At 42.5% G+C, this 21,912-nt stretch overlaps 1 protein-coding gene across 1 annotated transcript in view; it reads right to left on the reverse strand.

Moving 5' to 3' along the window:
• WNT2 (Wnt family member 2) overlaps positions 1-21,685 on the reverse strand; it is a 207,027-nt gene extending 185,342 nt beyond the window's left edge. Inside the window, exon 1 of the mRNA XM_069764851.1 lies at positions 21,273-21,685. Coding sequence (XP_069620952.1) covers positions 21,273-21,355 — 83 coding nt within the window. The 5' untranslated portion in view covers positions 21,356-21,685. The remainder of the gene's footprint in view (positions 1-21,272) is intronic.
• Between the last annotated feature and the right edge of the window lie 227 nt (positions 21,686-21,912).

Raw genomic sequence — 21,912 nt, forward strand, 5'->3', positions numbered from 1 at the left:
CCTGCTATGCTTTTATTTTTAAATGGACTAGAAGATGGTAGTGGGGCAGTCTGTTTCCTTCCTGAACTGGTTTTCCATGTGGCCGGAGGCCAGAGGTCACTTGTTATAAACCCTGCAGTAAAGGGTTTGGGTGTGTAAGTGACAGGTTTAGAATCAGTGTCAGTCTGGTGTTTGCAGCAGTGCAGAGCAGTCGGCTCTGCAGAGCTCCACCTATGTGATGCAACACAGGCACGTGGATCCAAGCAGCCTAGGAGCTGAGAGGCCTGGCACCCACAGTGTTCTCGGCGGAAAAGTCACCCACGGCAACTAGTCTCGGAGGTGGACTGGCATGTTTATTGGCTGCAATCTGGAGGATATGGCTCCCGGCTGCAATCCGGAGGATATCGTGTGCTGTGTATTGCTGTGAATCAGTGGCGTAGGAAGGGGGGTGCGGGGGGGGCGGGCCGCCCCGGGCGGCACAATGTGGGGGCGGCTATCAGCACGGCTGCGCGCACTCATTCTCTGCTCCTTCCTCCCTGCATAGTGAGGACTGGAGCAGAGCGCTGGCAGTGCGCGCGGCCGTGCAGAGTTGCTGGCTGCAGTGTAGCAGGGGCACACAGTCACACACGCTGTGACTCACCCCCGCACCTGCAGTCAGCAGCAGAAGCTCCGATCCCGCCCCTCCAGCAGCGTCACAGCTCTCACAATGTGAAGAGCCATGGAGGGGCGGGGCTAAATGTCGGGGGCGGAGCCACGGACAAGCAGGAAGAAGAGGCAGAAGGAAATATGAAAATCAGAGCGGGAGACAGAAAAGATGTGAGAACAGAGACAGAAAACAACAGAGAGGCAAGACACAGGTGAGAAGTATATATGTATATATATATATATATATATATATATATATATATATATATATATATATATATATATATATTACATCATTGTCTAAGGGTCACACTTCCGTCTTTCTGTCTGTCCTTCTGTCTTTCTTTCTTTCACGGATATTCATTGGTCGCGGCCTCTGTCTGTCGTCACTGATTGGTCTCGGCAGCTGCCTGTCATGGCTGCCGCGACCAATCAGCGACGGGCACAGTCCGATTAGTCCCTCCGCTGCAGTCAGTGCCCGGCGCCTGCTCTATACTCCCCACAATCAGCGCCCGCTCCATAATCCCCTCCAGTCACCACTCACACAGGGTTAATAGCAGCGGTAACGGGCCGCGGTGTAACGCACTCCGTTACCGCTGCTATTAACCCTGTGTGTCCCCAACTATTTACTATTGATGCTGCCTAAATATGTCATGTTAAAAATAATAAAAAAATGAAAAAACCTGCTATACTCACCCTCCATCGCCTTTCCCGCTCCTCGCAACGCTCCAGTGCCCGCTCCATGCAAGCGGCAGGGGGACTTCTACGGCATTGACCCGTAGAAGTGCTACACTCAGCGCAAAACAGCCGTCGTCAGCACCTGCACACTCTTGTCCATCATGCACACCCCCGAGCAGTGAAAAGCTTTTTTATCATGATTGAATAAAGGAACCACATTACCTCAAGGATTGGTGAGTGCTGCCGTATTTTTTCTTTCACATGGATATATATATATATATATATATATATATATTGTGAGTATAGTGCTGTATGTATATATAGTGTGTGTGCATTAAGGTGAAAAATAAATCCAAACCTTCGGGTCCCGCGCAGCGACTCCAGCATAGTATTCGAGCACACTGAAATGCTTGATTACCACTTGAGCATGCTTAGATAACACCATATCCAAGCACACTTGCTCCTCGTCAGTTATGAAGCCATTTCTAGAGCTTTCGGACTCCAGCGAACCAAAGCGGGAACCATTATCTATAAATGGCAAAAACATGGAACAGTGGGGAACATTCCCAGGAGTGTCCGGCCGACCAAAATCACCCCAAGAGCGCGGCGACAACTCATCCAAGAGGTCTCAAAAGACCCCGCAACAACATCAAACAACTGCCGACCTCAGTTAAGGTCAGTGTTCATGACTCCATCATAAGAAAGAGATTGGGCAAAAATGGCCTGCATGGCAGAGTTCAAAGACGAAAACCACTGCTGAGCACAGAGGAGAAACTCTTTACAAAAACTACAGCCAGAAACACTCTTCAGGGCAGCTGAAAGGACACCTTGGCTTCATCAAGAGGGACACAGACTTGACATTCTTCAGGATGCCAGCTTAGGAGACCATGGCCCCGGCTAGAAGAATACAAATATGCTACATTGACCATCACAAAACCAATGTAGATGTTCAGAGAAGCCAGGTTGAGACCCACTGGTTGCCTGAACCCCATGTAGATGTTCAGAGAAGTCAGATTGACACCCACTGGTCACCTGAGTCCCATGTAGATGTTCAGAGAAGTCCGATTGAGACCCACCAGGGGCTTTACCTCAGGTGGCGGAGCATCCTTAGGCTATGTGCACACGTTGCAGATTTGACTGGAATTTTTTGTGCAGATTCTGAATTTCTTGGCACAAAACGCAGGTCAGAATCTGCGCCTTTTTTTGCTCTGTGCACACGTTGCAGATTTTTGTGTGGATTTCTTCCTTTTTTTTTACCCGTGCAGATTTCGAAAATGGAAGAAGTGCAGAAATGCAGCAGATCTGCACAAAGAATTGATATGGTCCTTGTCTGTGCCGATTTTCTGCACCATTAGCACAGCATTTTTTTTGCCATTGATTTACATTGTACTGTAAATCACTTGCGGAACTGCAGCGTTTCTGCACGGAAAAAAAAGCTGCAGATCTGCAGGAAATCTGCAACGTGTGCACATAGCCTTAAAGACAGGGAGCGGCAGTCAGAACACATGGTGCCGACTCTCCCTGTAATCCCTGCTCTGACACTTGCTGACAGTTCAGTGTCACAACAACCTAACGTGCGGCGTGCCTGGCAGGTGACTGTTACTTATCCGGGCTGAGGTGCATAGGCGGTGCCCAGTCTCCTGACCTGCTGGGACGCACACATTGCTGGGAGTCGGACTAGTTGCAGAGCAGTAACCGGCAGTAAGTACGGTAACTGTAAAAAAACATCACCCGCCCCACATGCTGCTGCACAGCTCTGTCATGGTTCACAGCTTTCCTCCATCAGACTGTCAGAAGTAGATAAGCTATGTGAATCAACTTGGGTTTTCAGATCTGAAAGCAGTAAGGAAGTGGGATATAGCAGAGTAGGTGTGTGTTACCCTATATGGATGAGCTGAGGTTGTCAGATATGGTCCTGCTAAGGCCTCTTTCACACTTCCGTTTTTAGCCATACGTCGCAATCCGTCGTTTTGGCAAAAAAACGGATCCTGCAAATGTGCCTGCAGGATGCATTTTTTTGCCATTCACTTTTATTGATGGACTGTGACGAATGGGCACACGTCGCATCCGTCGTGCAACGGATGCGTCGTGATTTTGCGGCCCGTCGTGATGGAAAAACGTTCAATGTAACATTTTTTCATCAGTCGAAACCGCCATTTCCGACCGCGCATGCGCGGCCGGAACTCCGCCCCATCCTCCCCGGAACCCATAATGTGCAGCAGATGTGTCTGAAAACTGCATCCGCTGCCCACGTTGTGCACTATTTGCACAACGTCCGTCGGGCCAACGGTTTGCGACGGCCCCGTACCGACGGAAATGTGAAAGAGGCCTTAAACTTATTTGTACTGATTTTACTACGTGGGGGGGCGCCGTTTTGCAGTTCGCCTCAGGCAGCAGAGAGCCTAGGTTCACCCCTGAGTGAGCCCCAGCTGTGGGGCACTCAGTGTACTCAGGTACTCGTGAACAGGTACCAAAGTCAGGCTCTCTTGGACACGGGGAGCAGAGTGACTTTGGTGCATAGTTCCCTTGTTGTCGGCGACAACCCCACCGGATAGAAAGTGGAGATGATGGGTATCCATGGGGAAATCTGGGAGTACCCGACTGTGGAGGATAATTTTTCCACACCCTGTGGGGACATTAAACATGTGGTGGGAGTGGTGAAGTATCTGCCATATGGGACTGTGTTGGGAAGAGACTTGCCCCTGTTCTGGTCATCTGCAGTTCAGTTCCAGGGTCCCACGCAGAGACGCGTGTATAAAAAGAAAGCCTGGAGGAACTGGGAGTGTGTGGTCGTGGAGGCGACTAGAGGTGTACGCACTAGGAACCCTCTGGCATTGGCCAAGGATGTGGCCGGGGAACAGGGTAAAATGGATAGAGCTCTCACTAGTCAGCAGCAACGGGAGGCTCGGGTTCAGGTGCGATGTGGTACGGATGTATGCCTGAAGTTGCCGGGGCGGACCTCGGCGTTTCAGCCGGACACAGACCCCAAGGCACGGGTAAGGGTACGGAGGACACAGTACTAAAAGCCCGAAGGCAGGTACTTAACCCCCTTCTGACCTCGGACGGGATAGTACGTCCGAGGTCAGCTCCCCTGCTTTGATGCAGGGCTCCGCGGTGAGCCCGCATCAAAGCCGGGACATGTCAGCTGTTTTGAACAGCTGACATGTGCCCGTAATAGGCGCGGGCAGAATCACGATCTGCCCGCACCTATTAACTAGTTAAATGCCGATGTCAAACGCAGACAGCGGCATTTAACCACCGCTTCCGGCCGGGCGGCCGGAAATGATCGCATCGCCGACCCCCGTCACATGATCGGGGGTCGGCGATGCTTCAGAATAGTAACCATAGAGGTCCTTGAGACCTCTATGGTTACTGATCCCCAGCAGCTGTGAGCGCCACCCTGTGGTCGGCGCTCACAGCACACCTGCAATTCTGCTACATAGCAGCGATTTGATGATCGCTGCTATGTAGCAGAGCCGATCGTGCTATGCCTGCTTCTAGCCTCCCATGGAGGCTATTGAAGCATGGAAAAAGTAAAAAAAAAAAAAAAAGTAAAAAAAAATGTGAAAAAAATAAAAAAAATATAAAAGTTTAAATCACCCCCCTTTCGCCCCAATCAAAATAAATGAATAAAAAAAAAAATCAAATCTACACATATTTGGTATCGCCGCGCTCAGAATCGCCCGATCTATCAAATAAAAAAAAGCATTAACCTGATCACTAAACGGCGTAGCGAGAAAAAAATGCGAAACGCCAGAATTACGTTTTTTTGGTCGCCGCGACATTGCATTAAAATGCAATAACGGGCGATCAAAAGAACGTATCTGCACCAAAATGCTATCATTAAAAACGTCATCTCGGCACGCAAATAATAAGTCCGCAACCCACCCCAGATCATGAAAAATGGAGATGCTACGAGTATCGGAAAATGGCGCAATTTTTTTTTTTTTTTAGCAAAGTTTGGAATTTTTTTTCACCACTTAGGTAAAAAATAACCTAGTCATGTTAGGTGTCTATGAACTCGTACTGACCTGGAGAATCATAATGGCAGGTCAGTTTTAACATTTAGTGAACCTAGCAAAAAAGCCAAGCAAAAAACAAGTGCGGGATTGCACTTTTTTTGCAATTTCACCGCACTTGGAATTTTTTTCCCGTTTTCTAGTACACGACATGCTAAAACCAATGATGTCGTTCAAAAGTACAACTCGTCCCGCAAAAAATAAGCCCTCACATGGCCAAATTGACGGAAAAATAAAAAAGTTATGGCTCTGGGAAGGAGGGGAGTGAAAAACGAACACGGAAAAACGAAAAATCCCAAGGTCATGAAGGGGTTAAGTTACGGGGTGAGCTGCGGGGTTAGTGAACCCCAAATAAAGCAGGTTGAGGCCACCAGAAACTGGTCCAAGTTTACGGTTAGTCAGGAAATGAGGCGTGTCATCTGCAAAGCAGAACACGGAGGTGGTTGGTCGGGTAACAAAGTATGGAGGATGAACGCAAAGGGGAGGGATGCTTGCATCAACCGATGGTTCCGGTCCCTACTTTAATTTCTCAGTACAATGCTGGGCGGGGGTGTCATAGGGACATGTGGATGCACTGTTATGCGCACATGTGAGGTGACAAGTGTTCAACCCCACAGGTTTGAACAGAGGGGGGTATGTGAGGCAGTGACAGGTGTCACATGTGAGGGTCACTGTATGTTTCCCCCCAGGTTGTGTACGGAGGTGTATTAAGGCCATGGGAGTGCACTGCAGTCACAGGCGTAGCTGTGATTGCAATGCAGAAAAAAAAGTGACTATAGGTCTTGGAAAAGCTATTTGTCCAGGGCAGATTTAAGAAAACCTGCTATGCTTTTATTTTTAAATGGACTAGAAGATGGTAGTGGGGCAGTCTGTTTCCTTCCTGAACTGGTTTTCCATGTGGCCGGAGGCCAGAGGTCACTTGTTATAAACCCTGCAGTAAAGGGTTTGGGTGTGTAAGTGACAGGTTTAGAATCAGTGTCAGTCTGGTGTTTGCAGCAGTGCAGAGCAGTCGGCTCTGCAGAGCTCCACCTATGTGATGCAACACAGGCACGTGGATCCAAGCAGCCTAGGAGCTGAGAGGCCTGGCACCCACAGTGTTCTCGGCGGAAAAGTCACCCACGGCAACTAGTCTCGGAGGTGGACTGGCATGTTTATTGGCTGCAATCTGGAGGATATGGCTCCCGGCTGCAATCCGGAGGATATCGTGTGCTGTGTATTGCTGTGAATCAGTGGCGTAGGAAGGGGGGTGCGGGGGGGGCGGGCCGCCCCGGGCGGCACAATGTGGGGGCGGCTATCAGCACGGCTGCGCGCACTCATTCTCTGCTCCTTCCTCCCTGCATAGTGAGGACTGGAGCAGAGCGCTGGCAGTGCGCGCGGCCGTGCAGAGTTGCTGGCTGCAGTGTAGCAGGGGCACACAGTCACACACGCTGTGACTCACCCCCGCACCTGCAGTCAGCAGCAGAAGCTCCGATCCCGCCCCTCCAGCAGCGTCACAGCTCTCACAATGTGAAGAGCCATGGAGGGGCGGGGCTAAATGTCGGGGGCGGAGCCACGGACAAGCAGGAAGAAGAGGCAGAAGGAAATATGAAAATCAGAGCGGGAGACAGAAAAGATGTGAGAACAGAGACAGAAAACAACAGAGAGGCAAGACACAGGTGAGAAGTATATATGTATATATATATATATATATATATATATATATATATATTACATCATTGTCTAAGGGTCACACTTCCGTCTTTCTGTCTGTCCTTCTGTCTTTCTTTCTTTCACGGATATTCATTGGTCGCGGCCTCTGTCTGTCGTCACTGATTGGTCTCGGCAGCTGCCTGTCATGGCTGCCGCGACCAATCAGCGACGGGCACAGTCCGATTAGTCCCTCCGCTGCAGTCAGTGCCCGGCGCCTGCTCTATACTCCCCACAATCAGCGCCCGCTCCATAATCCCCTCCAGTCACCACTCACACAGGGTTAATAGCAGCGGTAACGGGCCGCGGTGTAACGCACTCCGTTACCGCTGCTATTAACCCTGTGTGTCCCCAACTATTTACTATTGATGCTGCCTATGCAGCATCAATAGTAAAAATATGTCATGTTAAAAATAATAAAAAAATGAAAAAACCTGCTATACTCACCCTCCATCGCCTTTCCCGCTCCTCGCAACGCTCCAGTGCCCGCTCCATGCAAGCGGCAGCTTCCGTGCCAAGGATGGTATGTGAGAAGGACCTGCCATGACGTCACGGTCATGTGACCGCAACGTCATCACAGGTCCTGCGCTCATACCAACCCTGGGACTGGAAGCTGCCTCGTGCGATACAGGGCCAGAATTCATCGGAGGGTGAGTATATGTTTATTTTTTATTTTAAGTCTGTATACTACGTGGCTCTGTGCTGTATACTCCATCACTGGGCAATATACTACGTGGCTGGGCAATATACTACGTGACTGGGCAATATACTATGTGGCTGGGCAATATACTATGTGGCTGGGCAATATACTACGTGGCTGGGCAATATACTACGTGGCTGGGCAATATGCTACGTGGGCTGTGCAATATACTACATGGCTGTGTTATATACTACGTGGCTGGGCAATATGCTACGTGGGCTGTGCAATATACTACATGGCTGTGTTATATACTACGTGGCTGTGTTATATACTACGTGGCTGTGCTATACGCTATGTGGGCTGTGCTATATACTGCGTGGGCTGTGTTATACACTACGTGGCTGTGCTATATGCTACGTGGGCTGTGTTATATGCTATGTGGGTATGCTATATTTCTCTGCTGTATCTGCATCATGAATCATGCTATGTGTTAAAGGGGGGGCCCACTGAGACTCTTTCGCCCGGGGCCTTCTAAAACCGCGGCCGGCGCTGCAGCTGTTTAACGCTATTGACGTGCGGGCCCGCGCCCGTACGTCAATAGTTAACAACAGCCACCAGCCATTTGGAGGCTGGCAGCTGAAGTCGGCCGCAGCGCACACGTCGACGGCTTCTGACGTCATTGTCAGTCGCCGGCGAGTGCACGCTTCAGCTGCGTGGAGAGAGCAGGAGCGCGGTCAGGTAAGCAGAACTTGTTTTTTTTTTTTGCAGACCCTATCATGTGTGTTGCCCTATTTTTGGTAACCTTTGTGTGTATTGAGCCGAGGGGGGGGGGGGGCGCCAAACTCGGGAGCAGCCCCGGGCGGCAAAAGCTCTAGCTACGCCCCTGCTGTGAATTGAACATTAAAGAGACGCTTTGCTTTGAAATTTACTGGGTCAATGCCACATAACTGCACAGCATGGATACTGCTTAACTACTATATATACAATGCCTACAAGTAGCATTCAACCCCCTGCAGATTTAGCAGGTTTAATAAGATGCAAATAAGTTAGAGCCTTCAAACTTCAAACAAGAGCAGGATTTATTAACAGATGCATAAATCTTACAAACCAAAAAGTTTTGTTGCTCAGTTAAATTTTTATAAATTTTAAACATAAAAGTGTGGGTCAATTATTATTGAACCCCTAGGTTTAATATTTTGTGGAATAACCTTTGTTTGCAATTACAGCTAATAATCGTCTTTTATAAGACCTGATCAGGCCGGCACAGGTCTCTGGAGTTATCTTGGCCCACTCCTCCATGCAGATCTTCTCCAAGTTATCTAGGTTCATTGGGTGTCTCATGTGGACTTTAATCTTGAGCTCCTTCCACAAGTCTTCAATTGGGTTAAGGTCAGGAGACTGACTAGGCCACTGCAACACCTTAATTTTTTGCCTCTTGAACCAGGCCTTGGTTTTCTTGGCTGTGTGCTTTGGGTCGTTGTCTTGTTGGAAGATGAAATGACGACCCATCTTAAGATCCTTGATGGAGGAGTGGAGGTTCTTGGCCAAAATCTCCAGGTAGGCCATGCTATCCATCTTCCCATGGATGCGGACCAGATGGCCAGGCCCCTTGGCTGAGAAACAGCCCCACAGCATGATGCTGCCACCACCATGCTTGACTGTAGGGATGGTATTCTTGGGGTTGTATGCAGTGCCATCCAGTCTCCAAACATCACGTGTGTGGTTGGCACCAAAGATCTCGATCTTGGTCTCATCAGACCAGAGAACCTTGAACCAGTCAGTCTCAGAGTCCTCCAAGTGATCATGAGCAAACTGTAGACGAGCCTTGACATGACGCTTTGAAAGTAAAGGTACCTTACGGGCTCGTCTGGAACGGAGACCATTGTGGTGGAGTACGTTACTTATGGTATTGACTGAAACCAATGTCCCCACTGCCATGAGATCTTCCCGGAGCTCCTTCCTTGTTGTCCTTGGGTTAGCCTTGACTCTTCGGACAAACCTGACCTCGGCACGGGAGGAAACTTTCAAAGGCTGTCCAGGCTGTGGAAGGCTAACAGTAGTTCCATAAGCCTTCCACTTCCGGATGATGCTCCCAACAGTGGAGACAGGTAGGCCCAACTCCTTGGAAAGGGTTTTGTACCCCTTGCCAGCCTTGTGACCCTCCACGATCTTGTCTCTGATGGCCTTGGAATGCTCCTTTGTCTTTCCCATGTTGACCATGTATGAGTGCTGTTCACAAGTTTGGGGAGGGTCTTAAATAGTCAGAAAAGGCTGGAAAATGAGATAATTAATCCAAACATGTGAAGCTCATTGTTCTTTGTGCCTGAACTACTTCTTAATACTTTAGGGGAACCAAACAGAATTCTGGTGGGTTGAGGGGTTGAATAATAAATGACCCTCTGAAAAGACTTTTCACAATTTAAAAAAAAATAAACAAAGAAATAACATTCTTTTTTTCTGCAGTGCATTTCACACTTCCAGGCTGATCTACAGTCCAAATGTCACAATGCCAAGTTAATTCCAAATGTGTAAACCTGCTAAATCTGAAGGGGGTCGAATACTACTTGTAGGCACTGTGTATATATATATATATATATATATATATATATATATATACGTCAAAAAATGAGGCAGCACTCCATGTAGTCAATGTTCAACTTTGTAGGATTTAATCAACCCACTGTGCAGGGCGACGTTTCGGCTCAGATTGAGCCTTTCTCAAGCTTGAGAAACGCTCAGTCTGAGCCGAAACGTCGCCCTGCACAGTGGGTTGATTAAATCCTACAAAGTTGAACATTGACTACATGGAGTGCTGCCTCATTTTTTGACGTATGGATTATTTGGATACATGGACTGTTATCCTGGGGCCCTGCACCTGAAGATAAGTTGAAATTGTGCTGTTCCTTTTTTCTATGTGTGTATATATATATATATATATATATATATATATATATATATATATATATATATATATATATATATATATATATATATATATATATATATATATATATATATATATATTGGTTGCTAGGGGCAACTGAGTCAGTTTCACTTTGCACCATATGTGATAAATCTCCTCCTTCATAACCCTATTACACATACTGTCCACCTACTTTTGGACCATCCTGGGTCCTGTGTATATATATATATATATATATATATATATATATATATATATATATATATATATATATATATATATATATATATATATATATATACACACACACAGTTGTGCTCAAAAGTTTACATACCCCGGCAGAATTTTTGCTTCTCTGACTTGTTTCAAAGAATATGAATCTCTGTAGTTGGACGATAAATGGCTTCACCCAACCACTAACCATGAGTGGAGAAAAAGTTTTGGTGTTATCATTCATATTCTCTGAAAAAAAGCCAAGAAAGCAACAATTCTGCTAGGGTATGTAAACTTTTGAGCACAGCTGTATATATATATATATATATATATATACAGTGGGGCAAAAAAGTATTTAGTCAGTCAGCAATAGTGCAAGTTCCACCACTTAAAAAGATGAGAGGCGTCTGTAATTTACATCATAGGTAGACCTCAACTATGGGAGACAAACTGAGAAAAAAAAATCCAGAAAATCACTTTGTCTGTTTTTTTAACATTTTATTTGCATATTATGGTGGAAAATAAGTATTTGGTCAGAAACAAAATTTCATCTCAATACTTTGTAATATATCCTTTGTTGGCAATGACAGAGGTCAAACATTTTCTGTAAGTCTTCACAAGGTTGCCACACACTGTTGTTGGTATGTTGGCCCATTCCTCCATGCAGATCTCCTCTAGAGCAGTGATGTTTTTGGCTTTACATTGGTCCCAGCTCTCTGCAGTTCATTCACTAGGTCCCCCCGCGTGGTTCTGGGATTTTTGCTCACCGTTCTTGTGATCATTCTGACCCCACGGGGTGGGATTTTGCGTGGAGCCCCAGATCGAGGGAGATTATCAGTGGTCTTGTATGTCTTCCATTTTCTAATTATTGCTCCCACTGTTGATTTCTTCACTCCAAGCTGGTTGGCTATTGCAGATTCAGTCTTCCCAGCCTGGTGCAGGGCTACAATTTTGTTTCTGGTGTCCTTTGACAGCTCTTTGGTCTTCACCCTAGTGGAGTTTGGAGTCAGACTGTTTGAGGGTGTGCACAGGTGTCTTTTTATACTGATAACAAGTTTAAACAGGTGCCATTACTACAGGTAATGAGTGGAGGAAAGAGGAGACTCTTAAAGAAGAAGTTACAGGTCTGTGAGAGCCAGAAATCTTGATTGTTTGTTTCTGACCAAATACTTATTTTCCACCATAATATGCAAATAAATTGTTAAAAAAACAGACAATGTGATTTTCTGGATTTTTATTTCTCAGTTTGTCTCCCATAGTTGAGGTCTACCTATGATGTAAATTACAGACGCCTCTCATCTTTTTAAGTGGTGGAACTTGCACTATTGCTGACTGACTAAATACTTTTTTGCCCCACTGTATATATATATATATATATATATATATATATATATATATAAAATCTTTATTGTGGCACATTTAGATATTTAGATATTGGGCCCACCTACAACAGATGAGGGTGTACAAAGGTCAGCTGTCGAGAAGCGGGGTCACCATTCTTGTTTATCTAGGGTGCCAACCTCCGCGACTAAGGTAAGTGACATTATTAAGGAAAATTGTCATCCCTAAAATTGATTTGGTTGGATCACTTATCCTGAGACATCTTCACACTGCAGTAAGATGTTTCTGTACCGTATTTTAATTGTATTTTGTTGTGTCGCTTTGTATGTTGTCACTATTTAGGTAATTTCAATGGATATATTAAAATTAATTTTTAGGGGAACTTAAATATGTTTGATACCCTAAAATAAGATTGTTATTCATAAACTTGTAATATTTTATTTGCTCTGTCAACTGCTTTTCGCTATCTATCTGCAGGTAGAGAGCTGTCACTCAGCATGATGTCTGCGGTCACCCACCATTACAGAGCAGAACTGAAGAGTTTTTCTGTTAAGGAGACGTGAAATGAAGCAGAGAAATTGCGGTCTCAGCTGCCAGAGATTGTCCCTGTGCAAAAGAGGCAGGTAGGTAGTAATTACCTGCCTGTTAGTTCTTAGCCCTCTACGCAAAAAATAAAGTTCACAGATAACCCGCTTAACAGCCCATTTATAGCTGTCATGCAGCCAAGTCTTTGTTATCCTCATTATATCATAATTCTCTTCCAACAATATTCAATCTAATTCCTCCATTTTGTTAGTATACATGCACTTTAAGTATCTCTATTCATATTCTCTGTATTTACTTCTCTAACCCTTTCCTCCATGCCACCCCACTTTTGTAACTTACATCCAGGTGACTCTGGTACAGTAATTGCCTCCCAACCCTCTTTCTCTAGTTTAAACACTCCTCCAACCTTCTAGACTTTTTTTTGCCCAGCGCAGCTGCACTCTACACTTTGAGGTGTGGCTCTTCCTAAGCAAAAATCCTCTAGTCAACAAAGAAGGTGGCCTAGTTGAAGGGTTTCTGAGGGATGTTATTCTGGATTATCTCAATGAGAATAACTGTTTAACTCCATATCAGCATGGGTTTATGAGAAATCGCTCCTGTCAAACCAATCTAATCAGTTTTTATGAAGAGGTAAGCTATAGACTGGACCACGGTGAGTCATTGGACGTGGTATATCTCGATTTTTCCAAAGCGTTTGATACCGTGCCGCACAAGAGGTTGGTACACAAAATGAGAATGCTTGGTCTGGGGGAAAATGTGTGTAAATGGGTTAGTAACTGGCTTAGTGATAGAAAGCAGAGGGTGGTTATAAATGGTATAGTCTCTAACTGGGTCGCTGTGACCAGTGGGGTACCGCAGGGGTCAGTATTGGGACCTGTTCTCTTCAACATATTCATTAATGATCTGGTAGAAGGTTTACACAGTAAAATATCGATATTTGCAGATGATACAAAACTATGTAAAGCAGTTAATACAATAGAAGATAGTATTCTGCTACAGATGGATCTGGATAAGTTGGAAACTTGGGCTGAAAGGTGGCAGATGAGGTTTAACAATGATAAATGTAAGGTTATACACATGGGAAGAAGGAATCAATGTCACCATTACACACTGAATGGGAAACCACTGGGTAAATCTGACAGGGAGAAGGACTTGGGGATCCTAGTTAATGATAAACTTACCTGGAGCAGCCAGTGCCAGGCAGCAGCTGCCAAGGCAAACAGGATCATGGGGTGCATTAAAAGAGGTCTGGATACACATGATGAGAGCATTATACTGCCTCTGTACAAATCCCTAGTTAGACCGCACATGGAGTACTGTGTCCAGTTTTGGGCACCGGTGCTCAGGAAGGATATAATGGAACTAGAGAGAGTACAAAGGAGGGCAACAAAATTAATAAAGGGGATGGGAGAACTACAATACCCAGATAGATTAGCGAAATTAGGATTATTTAGTCTAGAAAAAAGACGACTGAGGGGCGATCTAATAACCATGTATAAGTATATAAGGGGACAATACAAATATCTCGCTGAGGATCTGTTTATACCAAGGAAGGTGACGGGCACAAGGGGGCATTCTTTGCGTCTGGAGGAGAGAAGGTTTTTCCACCAACATAGAAGAGGATTCTTTACTGTTAGGGCAGTGAGAATCTGGAATTGCTTGCCTGAGGAGGTGGTGATGGCGAACTCAGTCGAGGGGTTCAAGAGAGGCCTGGATGTCTTCCTGGAGCAGAACAATATTGTATCATACAATTATTAGGTTCTGTAGAAGGACGTAGATCTGGGTATTTATTATGATGGAATATAGGCTGAACTGGATGGACAAATGTCTTTTTTCGGCCTTACTTACTAACTATGTTACTAGTTCTGTAGGAACCAGAAAACCCTCCTTCCTGTACCAATTCCTGAGCTGCTTAAACAGCTCCCTAATTTAGTGATACAAGTAGCATTTAGGAGAATGCATCCTTTGAGGTACTTGAGCTTATGGTCTAAATCCATGAAATCATTTTTAAGGACCCTTTATCTACCTCTATCTTCATCATTGGGGCCAATGTGCCTCCACGACCGCTGGGTCCTCACCAGTCCCTCCCAGTAATCTGACAATCCAATCTGTGATGTGCTGAATTTGAGGGCCAAGAAGACAAAACACTGTTAAACAATCTGGGTATTTGTGACAGATTGCAATGTTTGCTCTCCTAATAATAATTGAATACCTCACTACAAGTACTTGTGTGTGCTGCCCTGCCTTCCTATTCAACTCCAGACAGTTATCCCTTGGCTTTCAGAGGACATGTTTTGCTGCAGCAGTGCTACCCCTCTACTGACATCCTCCTCATGTTCCAACTTAGTAAACATGTTGGGGTGTGCCAGATCAGGACTAGCTTCCCTGACACTTTTCCCTCTACCCTTCATTCTGTCACTCAACTAGCTACCTCATTGTCCTGCAGCTCCACGTTACCATCCTCTCCAACATCAAGCCCCGTGAACACCTACTCAATAAGCAGCAAACTCCTTTCCATATTGTCAGTGTATCTCAGCATGTATATCAGTATGCACCATCTAATGGCTGTTCAAAGCTAGCATACATGCACCAATATGTACACTGGATGGCATTGGTATGGTAAATCATAGAGCCCGGTTTTTCTAATAGGATGGAACAGATAAACAAGAATATGTACTAATAAAATCAGTGACTAAATACACGTCACTCTCTTCTAAACTACTTAAATCCAAAGTCACTGAATCTCTAGTCACACAGTTGAGATAAAAAGATACTCACTTGCTTTTCCAGTCCCTTTCCAAGATGTTTTCTTTTCCTTGGCTGCAACACAACCTGCATTTCACTGCTCTGTTTGGAAAGCATTGCAAGCCTCCTAAAGCTGCTATTTAAAACTACTTAATTGGGTACTTACACCTCTAATTAATTACCTATGCAACACCCTAAAAACTCATAACTCTAGTAAACTTCATTGATATCTTATAATATATCTATTTAGCACAATGTGATTGGCCATTTAGATATAGCTACAATACAGAAGTATAACTACAGTACGTCAGGTACAACACTGCAGTGACCTGAACAGAAAAAAAAGTATATTTAAAGTGTTCGGGAGATATGCGCCCAACAATGCACACAGGTTTTTGGAGCAAAACACTCGCAAGCTCGATCACTCGCTTTTCAGATGCTTTCTTGACCTTAACGGCAATACCACCTGCAACTCACTGTTCTGCTGAAACACTTGTTCATTGATCGGTTCATGTAAACATGACAGTAATCACCTAATGAAAGATCAAAACACTTATTCAATGTGTGATTGTATTATTCATGTCCGCATAAAAATCATTGTCATCGGCAGTACATCAACCTATGAAAACAGGAGATGTGCCTCTGAAAACAATGATACTGAACAGAAAGATCATATTATCAATAATTCTGTGCACATACAATTTTGGTCGGCCTGCATGACAAGGTTGCTTAACGAACTCAAATTCAAATAAGCCTGCATTTACTCGATCATCATCATTAGTCCACTTTCACAAAGGAGTGCTTGTGAGTGTTTTCAGACGCTATTATCAGGGTTATCAGTGGAAACAATGTGGCAAAAGATGGTAACTGTTTGCATTCAGTGTATGTATAAATATGGAGCAAGTACAAAATAGTACAGGAAGGTTATAAGAACAAATCATACTGGAAGACTAAAGGAACTTATACGCAATAGATAGCTGTTGACCAAACAATGGTTTGGCTAATCATTCCGCCGACAACTATCTTTCCTGACTCCTCCATACACATGAGCCTTGCTCTGCCAAGCAGTCCCGTATTCTCTACAAGGGAGCCATTGCCAGACTCTTCTGACCGGTGGATTATTTTACCAAAACAAAATGATCAGCTGTCTGGAATCAGATATGCTAGATTCATGTCAGGACGATCCCACACACATTAGATTGTCACCCAAGTTCGATCATATTGGCAGTTTTGGCAGATGTATTCTAAAGTGCATAGATGCCTCAAGGAAAAACTGTATGAAAACCACACAGTAAACTGGAATAAAAATATATATCAAAAAAAGGAAAATGAAAACCACAAAAAAAACACTTAGAAGAAAACAAGATAACAATGGGCTACAAAGAAGCAATCATGGAGTGGGGTTGATAAAATTAAAGTGGTGTTCAGTAATAAATAACAAACACTGATCAAGAACAATAAACCGTACTTACTTAAAAAAAATTAACCCACTCATTTATAATATGTGACTACGTGTAAAATAAAAGGGAAGATGCAATTATCTCAAAACTCAAAGAACAGTGCACCAATATTTTGACCACTTTTACCATAAAAATTAAGCAAAACACATGACCTATCAACACCTTGAGCCCAAACATTAAAGTGATCTAACCTGAGAACCCTAATGATAAATAGGCATTGGATGTTTTTACATAGCAGTCCCCGCTCAAGAAGTTGACAAGAGAAAAAAGGTGGTGAACCTGCTACGCAATTTTTGATATTTATAGAAAATATTTTTGTGATGATGAATTCATTTGTAAGGATGACAATGAATCATGTGTATAGCCAGAATATTAAAGTGTTGCTTCAGGAAAGGTAAATTAAGTAGTATGGTCAGCAAACTGTCCGAATATCAAATTTTTGGAAAGTTTAAGGTGGAAATGTAAGAATTTGGTTCATTATATAGCTAAATCTTGCAAAGTTGGTCTATCATATTCTCCTTGAGAAAGCAATAACTGACTAGATGAAGTATATTGTTTATTAGAGAAGTCCATGCCTCACAGAGTTCAGACCATCATAAAAGCCCGAGGAAGCGAAACAAGTTACTAACTAGAATGATTTTGTTTCAAAATCATACATTTTTTCTCAAAAGTAAAAGTTCTATGCCTACTTGTATTATATGTTAATTAAGTCTATCCAGTCAATGAGGTGGAGATGCTGAAGAGTAAAGTCAAGTTGTCCATACTTTTTTATTTGATACATAGACCGTCATCACAAGCCTTGTTCTTAGAGACATCAATAAAGCCATATAAAGTGGCAACAAAGAGTTGACAGCTTGACTTAACCCTTGACTTTATATATTTCATTAGCATAAGGTTCAAAGTGAAAAATTACAAAATGAGGGAGCTAATGAGGACACTTTTGGAGATTTCATGATGAGAACTATCAAGTAGTAGTAGTAGTCACAAACTTTCTGAGAGTTCCCCATAAACTCTATTCATACACAAAAATATTTTTATTGGGTTAGCATAGCATTACTTAATAGAGGAATGGTATGTTATCAATTAAATCTGAATTGGTTGTTGCTCTTTAGCTATTATGTTGGCCATAGGCATTAGATTGCCGTCAGGCAAACGATGCTTGAGCCGACACTCCCATACACAGAAGCGCTCGCTCGGCCAAAGGCTCATGTGTTCTCTATGGGTGAGCCACCGCCTCCGGCTGACATGTATCAGTGAGAACAATGTGATCGGTAATTTGAAATCAAACATGTGCGATCAACATCTCTCCTGACCATCATTTAGCCGCCACTTTCAAACACATTAGACTGACAGCCGAACCTGTAGATAAAAGTGGGTTCAGCTGACTTTAATGTAATGTAAATGGGAGCGCTTAGTGTATAAAATATATAAACTTCTGAATATAGCTGAGACTACAACGTATTTGACAAGTGATCTGTAAGTAGTAAAACAATAAACCCAGCAGCAATAGAATGTGGTGTGGAAGTATATTAAATAAAGAAATCTACAGCCTGCCTAATCTATCTATATACATGGATACTTGGTTACTAAACAAAACACGAGAAAAAAAGGCACTAGAAACCAAAACATGCTAGAGATTTGGAGCACTGTAATTGTAATGTACATTATCAAGTTTTAATCTTTATGATATTCGGCTTCTAAACATTATCTACCTGAAAAAGACAACCCTTTTAAGTTCCCAACTTGCAGCAATATGCACACAATTATGGTGTCATTTAATGGAAATTATTTCTGAAACTGATACATAGTTGAAAAGCAACCATGATAAATGATTTATGAATATTTGCAGAAAACTGTGGTTCCTAGATTTGCTTTTAATCAGACAGAATTTGTATGATGATTTCTCAAAAACAGCACAAACACAAAGCACCTGTAAAGCTCATTGATTCCTAACATACAGAACCCACCTATTTGCCATAGGAGACTTGAACACATTTACGTGCCCAATATAATTGCTGACCGTTGCAGACGTCAGACTATAGATTAAATTATCTGCAAGTCTATGGCCAGCTGGGGCACCTTTCAACACCAATTTGGGATACTAGCTGTACAACTGATGTAAGTATTTAAAATAAACTAATTATATTCTGATTATGTGTGTTATACACAGAGCCTGACAGAGTTTGGAAAATTGGATTATTATAAGTCAGCAAATAATAAAGCAACTTCTGAAAGGCATGATTTTCCACTAACAGCCACAAAATATATTCTTACATAAAGTTAATTATATAGTACTGAGCAGATCAGTAAACTGGACGTGCGATGCATTTTATAAATCAGCATTAAATGTATTTCATTCTAAGCTGCTGTACTTTTCCAGTAAATTGAGAATGTGAAAACCATAAAAGTATACCATATATTTTTTGATTGCCCTACTTTATCTCTGAATTATTTGACAACTTAAAAATTTCACAACGTAATCAAGCATTTAGATTGTGAGCCCCATCGGGGACAGTGATCATAATGTGTGTAAAACGGTAAAGCGCTGTGGAATATGTTAGCGCTATATAAAACTAAAGATTATTATTATTATTATTATTATTATTAAGTATTGACAGTATTAGTAAATTGCTCATGGTTGTACAACCCCCCTCCGAATAAAAGAAATAGAATAATGAAAATAATTGAATGAAAAGCATTTTTTAAAGCAATTATATCCATATTATACCTTTCCTGAAAGTGAAGTTCAAAGTTAAGCAATTTTATAAGCTAACAGTGAAGAAGTGAAAAAAGTCCACTATGAGGTCAGAATTCTTGCTATTCGTTCTTATCATTTGCATTTTAACATTTATTTAAAAATATGGTACATTAGCTAAATAAAAGAATGTGTGGGTTGAAAAAGCACACTAAACAAATTCCAGTTCTTGCAAATCTAACAAATGATTTGAAAAATTACAAAGTCATGTTAGGTCACCAGCATTTCACTGGCTGTCTTATTACACACTGTTATTTCCAATGACAGCAAAGAAGCTGCAGGTAGATTTCGAAAAAAAAAAAAAAAAAAACACAGGAGGAGAGCGTAAGCAAAAAATGAATAAAAATCAGTATGCAGTGTACACTGTGGAAGCATATCATTATAGACAAGTCTTAAAAGGGAGATTACATCATCTCTTCCCAGATGTTCCCTATTAGCTAAGAAAGTTTAGAAAGGCACCTTAAAAGTCAAATACATTGCCTTATGAGTTCACCTAAAAGAAGGATTTCTGAGTGTGGGGTCCTATGTATATTTTACTATTTATACTCTATTATCTTATTTTTTTTAATATTAATCCAGTCAATTAAACCATTAAGCTATTCATATTTTTTTATTAAGCTTGTGAAGTCAGAATATTCCATATAAAGGATGTACGAAGTCTTCAACATCAATCAATTAATTAGTGATAGGCATAGCTTGATAAGCTATATCAGTCAAGGAAATCAAGTTATCAAGATAGTAGCATTTACATAAAAAGCCAAAAACAATGCATCTCTAACTCTTCTTTTTGCCAGGCCTAAACCACATTTTAAAAATCAGAACACATTTATCCCTGATTTGAAACCGGAAACTATCTTTAAAATGTCTCAAACGTATATTACCGTCCAATAGGCATGCTTGAGAGAGTGCGTATGATGATGCAGTGGAAAAATGGTAACAGTTCATGTTGGGTCGTAAATTTAAAAAGGATTCATAATTTTTTGATAATATGTGTATGACTGGTAAAAGTAATTTGACCCTTTCGGTATATAGAGCAATTCTGTTAACCAGTAGTATTCCATAGGATAACATCTGCTGATCAATAACCGCTCCATTGTACGACAAGTTGTGATATCTTTATTTCACTAGCAATGGAAAAATTAAATGGCATTATATTTAGGCAGCTAGAAGACAGGATTATAGCACTATCTGATTAAGACAAAATAATCATTAAAATGCTGAGCTCTCCTGCATATTCCAGATTTAATGTTATTGAGCCAGATAAATCATACTGCTCGGCTGGTATACATGCCAAAAGAAAGTAGAAGCTTAAAGGGACAAGTAATATGCATGTTCTCAAGGTGTAAAAAAATATGGAAAATATTTTAATTAAAAAACAACATATGTCATAAAGCTTGATGCATAATACAAGTATTTACAACACACACACCTGAGCAAAAGATGAATAGGATTACAACTGAACATTTTATGACCATAAGCTAGAAATTAGAGATACAGCTGCTATGAACCCAAATTAACTAGTGTGTTACCAGACAAAGCAGATGAAGAAAAAAATCTCCCTACAATACAAAATATAACCTTTACTAATTATACTACTATATCATAGAAAGAAACAGTTAAAAAATCAGAACTAAAGACTTACCACCATGAAGTAGTTGCTTCAGGTGTGACAAACAGCAAGATGACAGGAGCAACAAACCAGATGTCCAGGAACAAGGTGCTCATATTAAAAATCCCTCACTGCATATCAATATTAGCACAGAAAATCCCATTAGAGACAAAAAGAAAAAAAGGTGAAGAAGGTTATTTTTCAGGGTTAAACATATGAAATAGGTCTGGTAATGTATCTGAAGCCTACAGTTCTTTGTCAGGCTCTGATCAACTCCTGTAATATGAAATTAAAAACTACGGTAAAAAAAATGACTTGGAACATTCTCAAATGACTTCAGCTCCGTCTCGGAATTAAATGGCTAGTGGGGAAGAGAGCGAGAGGTAAGCTTATTTCATCTCTCCTGAGCAGTGGAAGGACCGTTCTGGAGCTGATGGACGTTGCCTGCAGAATGGGTGGGTGTATTACACTGATGGATAGAATGATGTCAAAAGAGGTTAGAGAAGGGAGGGCTGCAAAGAACACCTTTGATTGACAATAAAACCCTGAAGTCACCTCTCAGCAACCTGAAACCCAAACAGGATCCGGTCAAACAAAAGTGTATGAAAATACTATATTAATATGATCCATGTGTCCCCCTGCTTTAAACTGTAGCCCAGAAAGCTGACAATGT

This window comes from Ranitomeya imitator, chromosome 4, assembly GCF_032444005.1.
Source record: "Ranitomeya imitator isolate aRanImi1 chromosome 4, aRanImi1.pri, whole genome shotgun sequence".
NCBI lineage: Eukaryota > Metazoa > Chordata > Amphibia > Anura > Dendrobatidae > Ranitomeya > Ranitomeya imitator.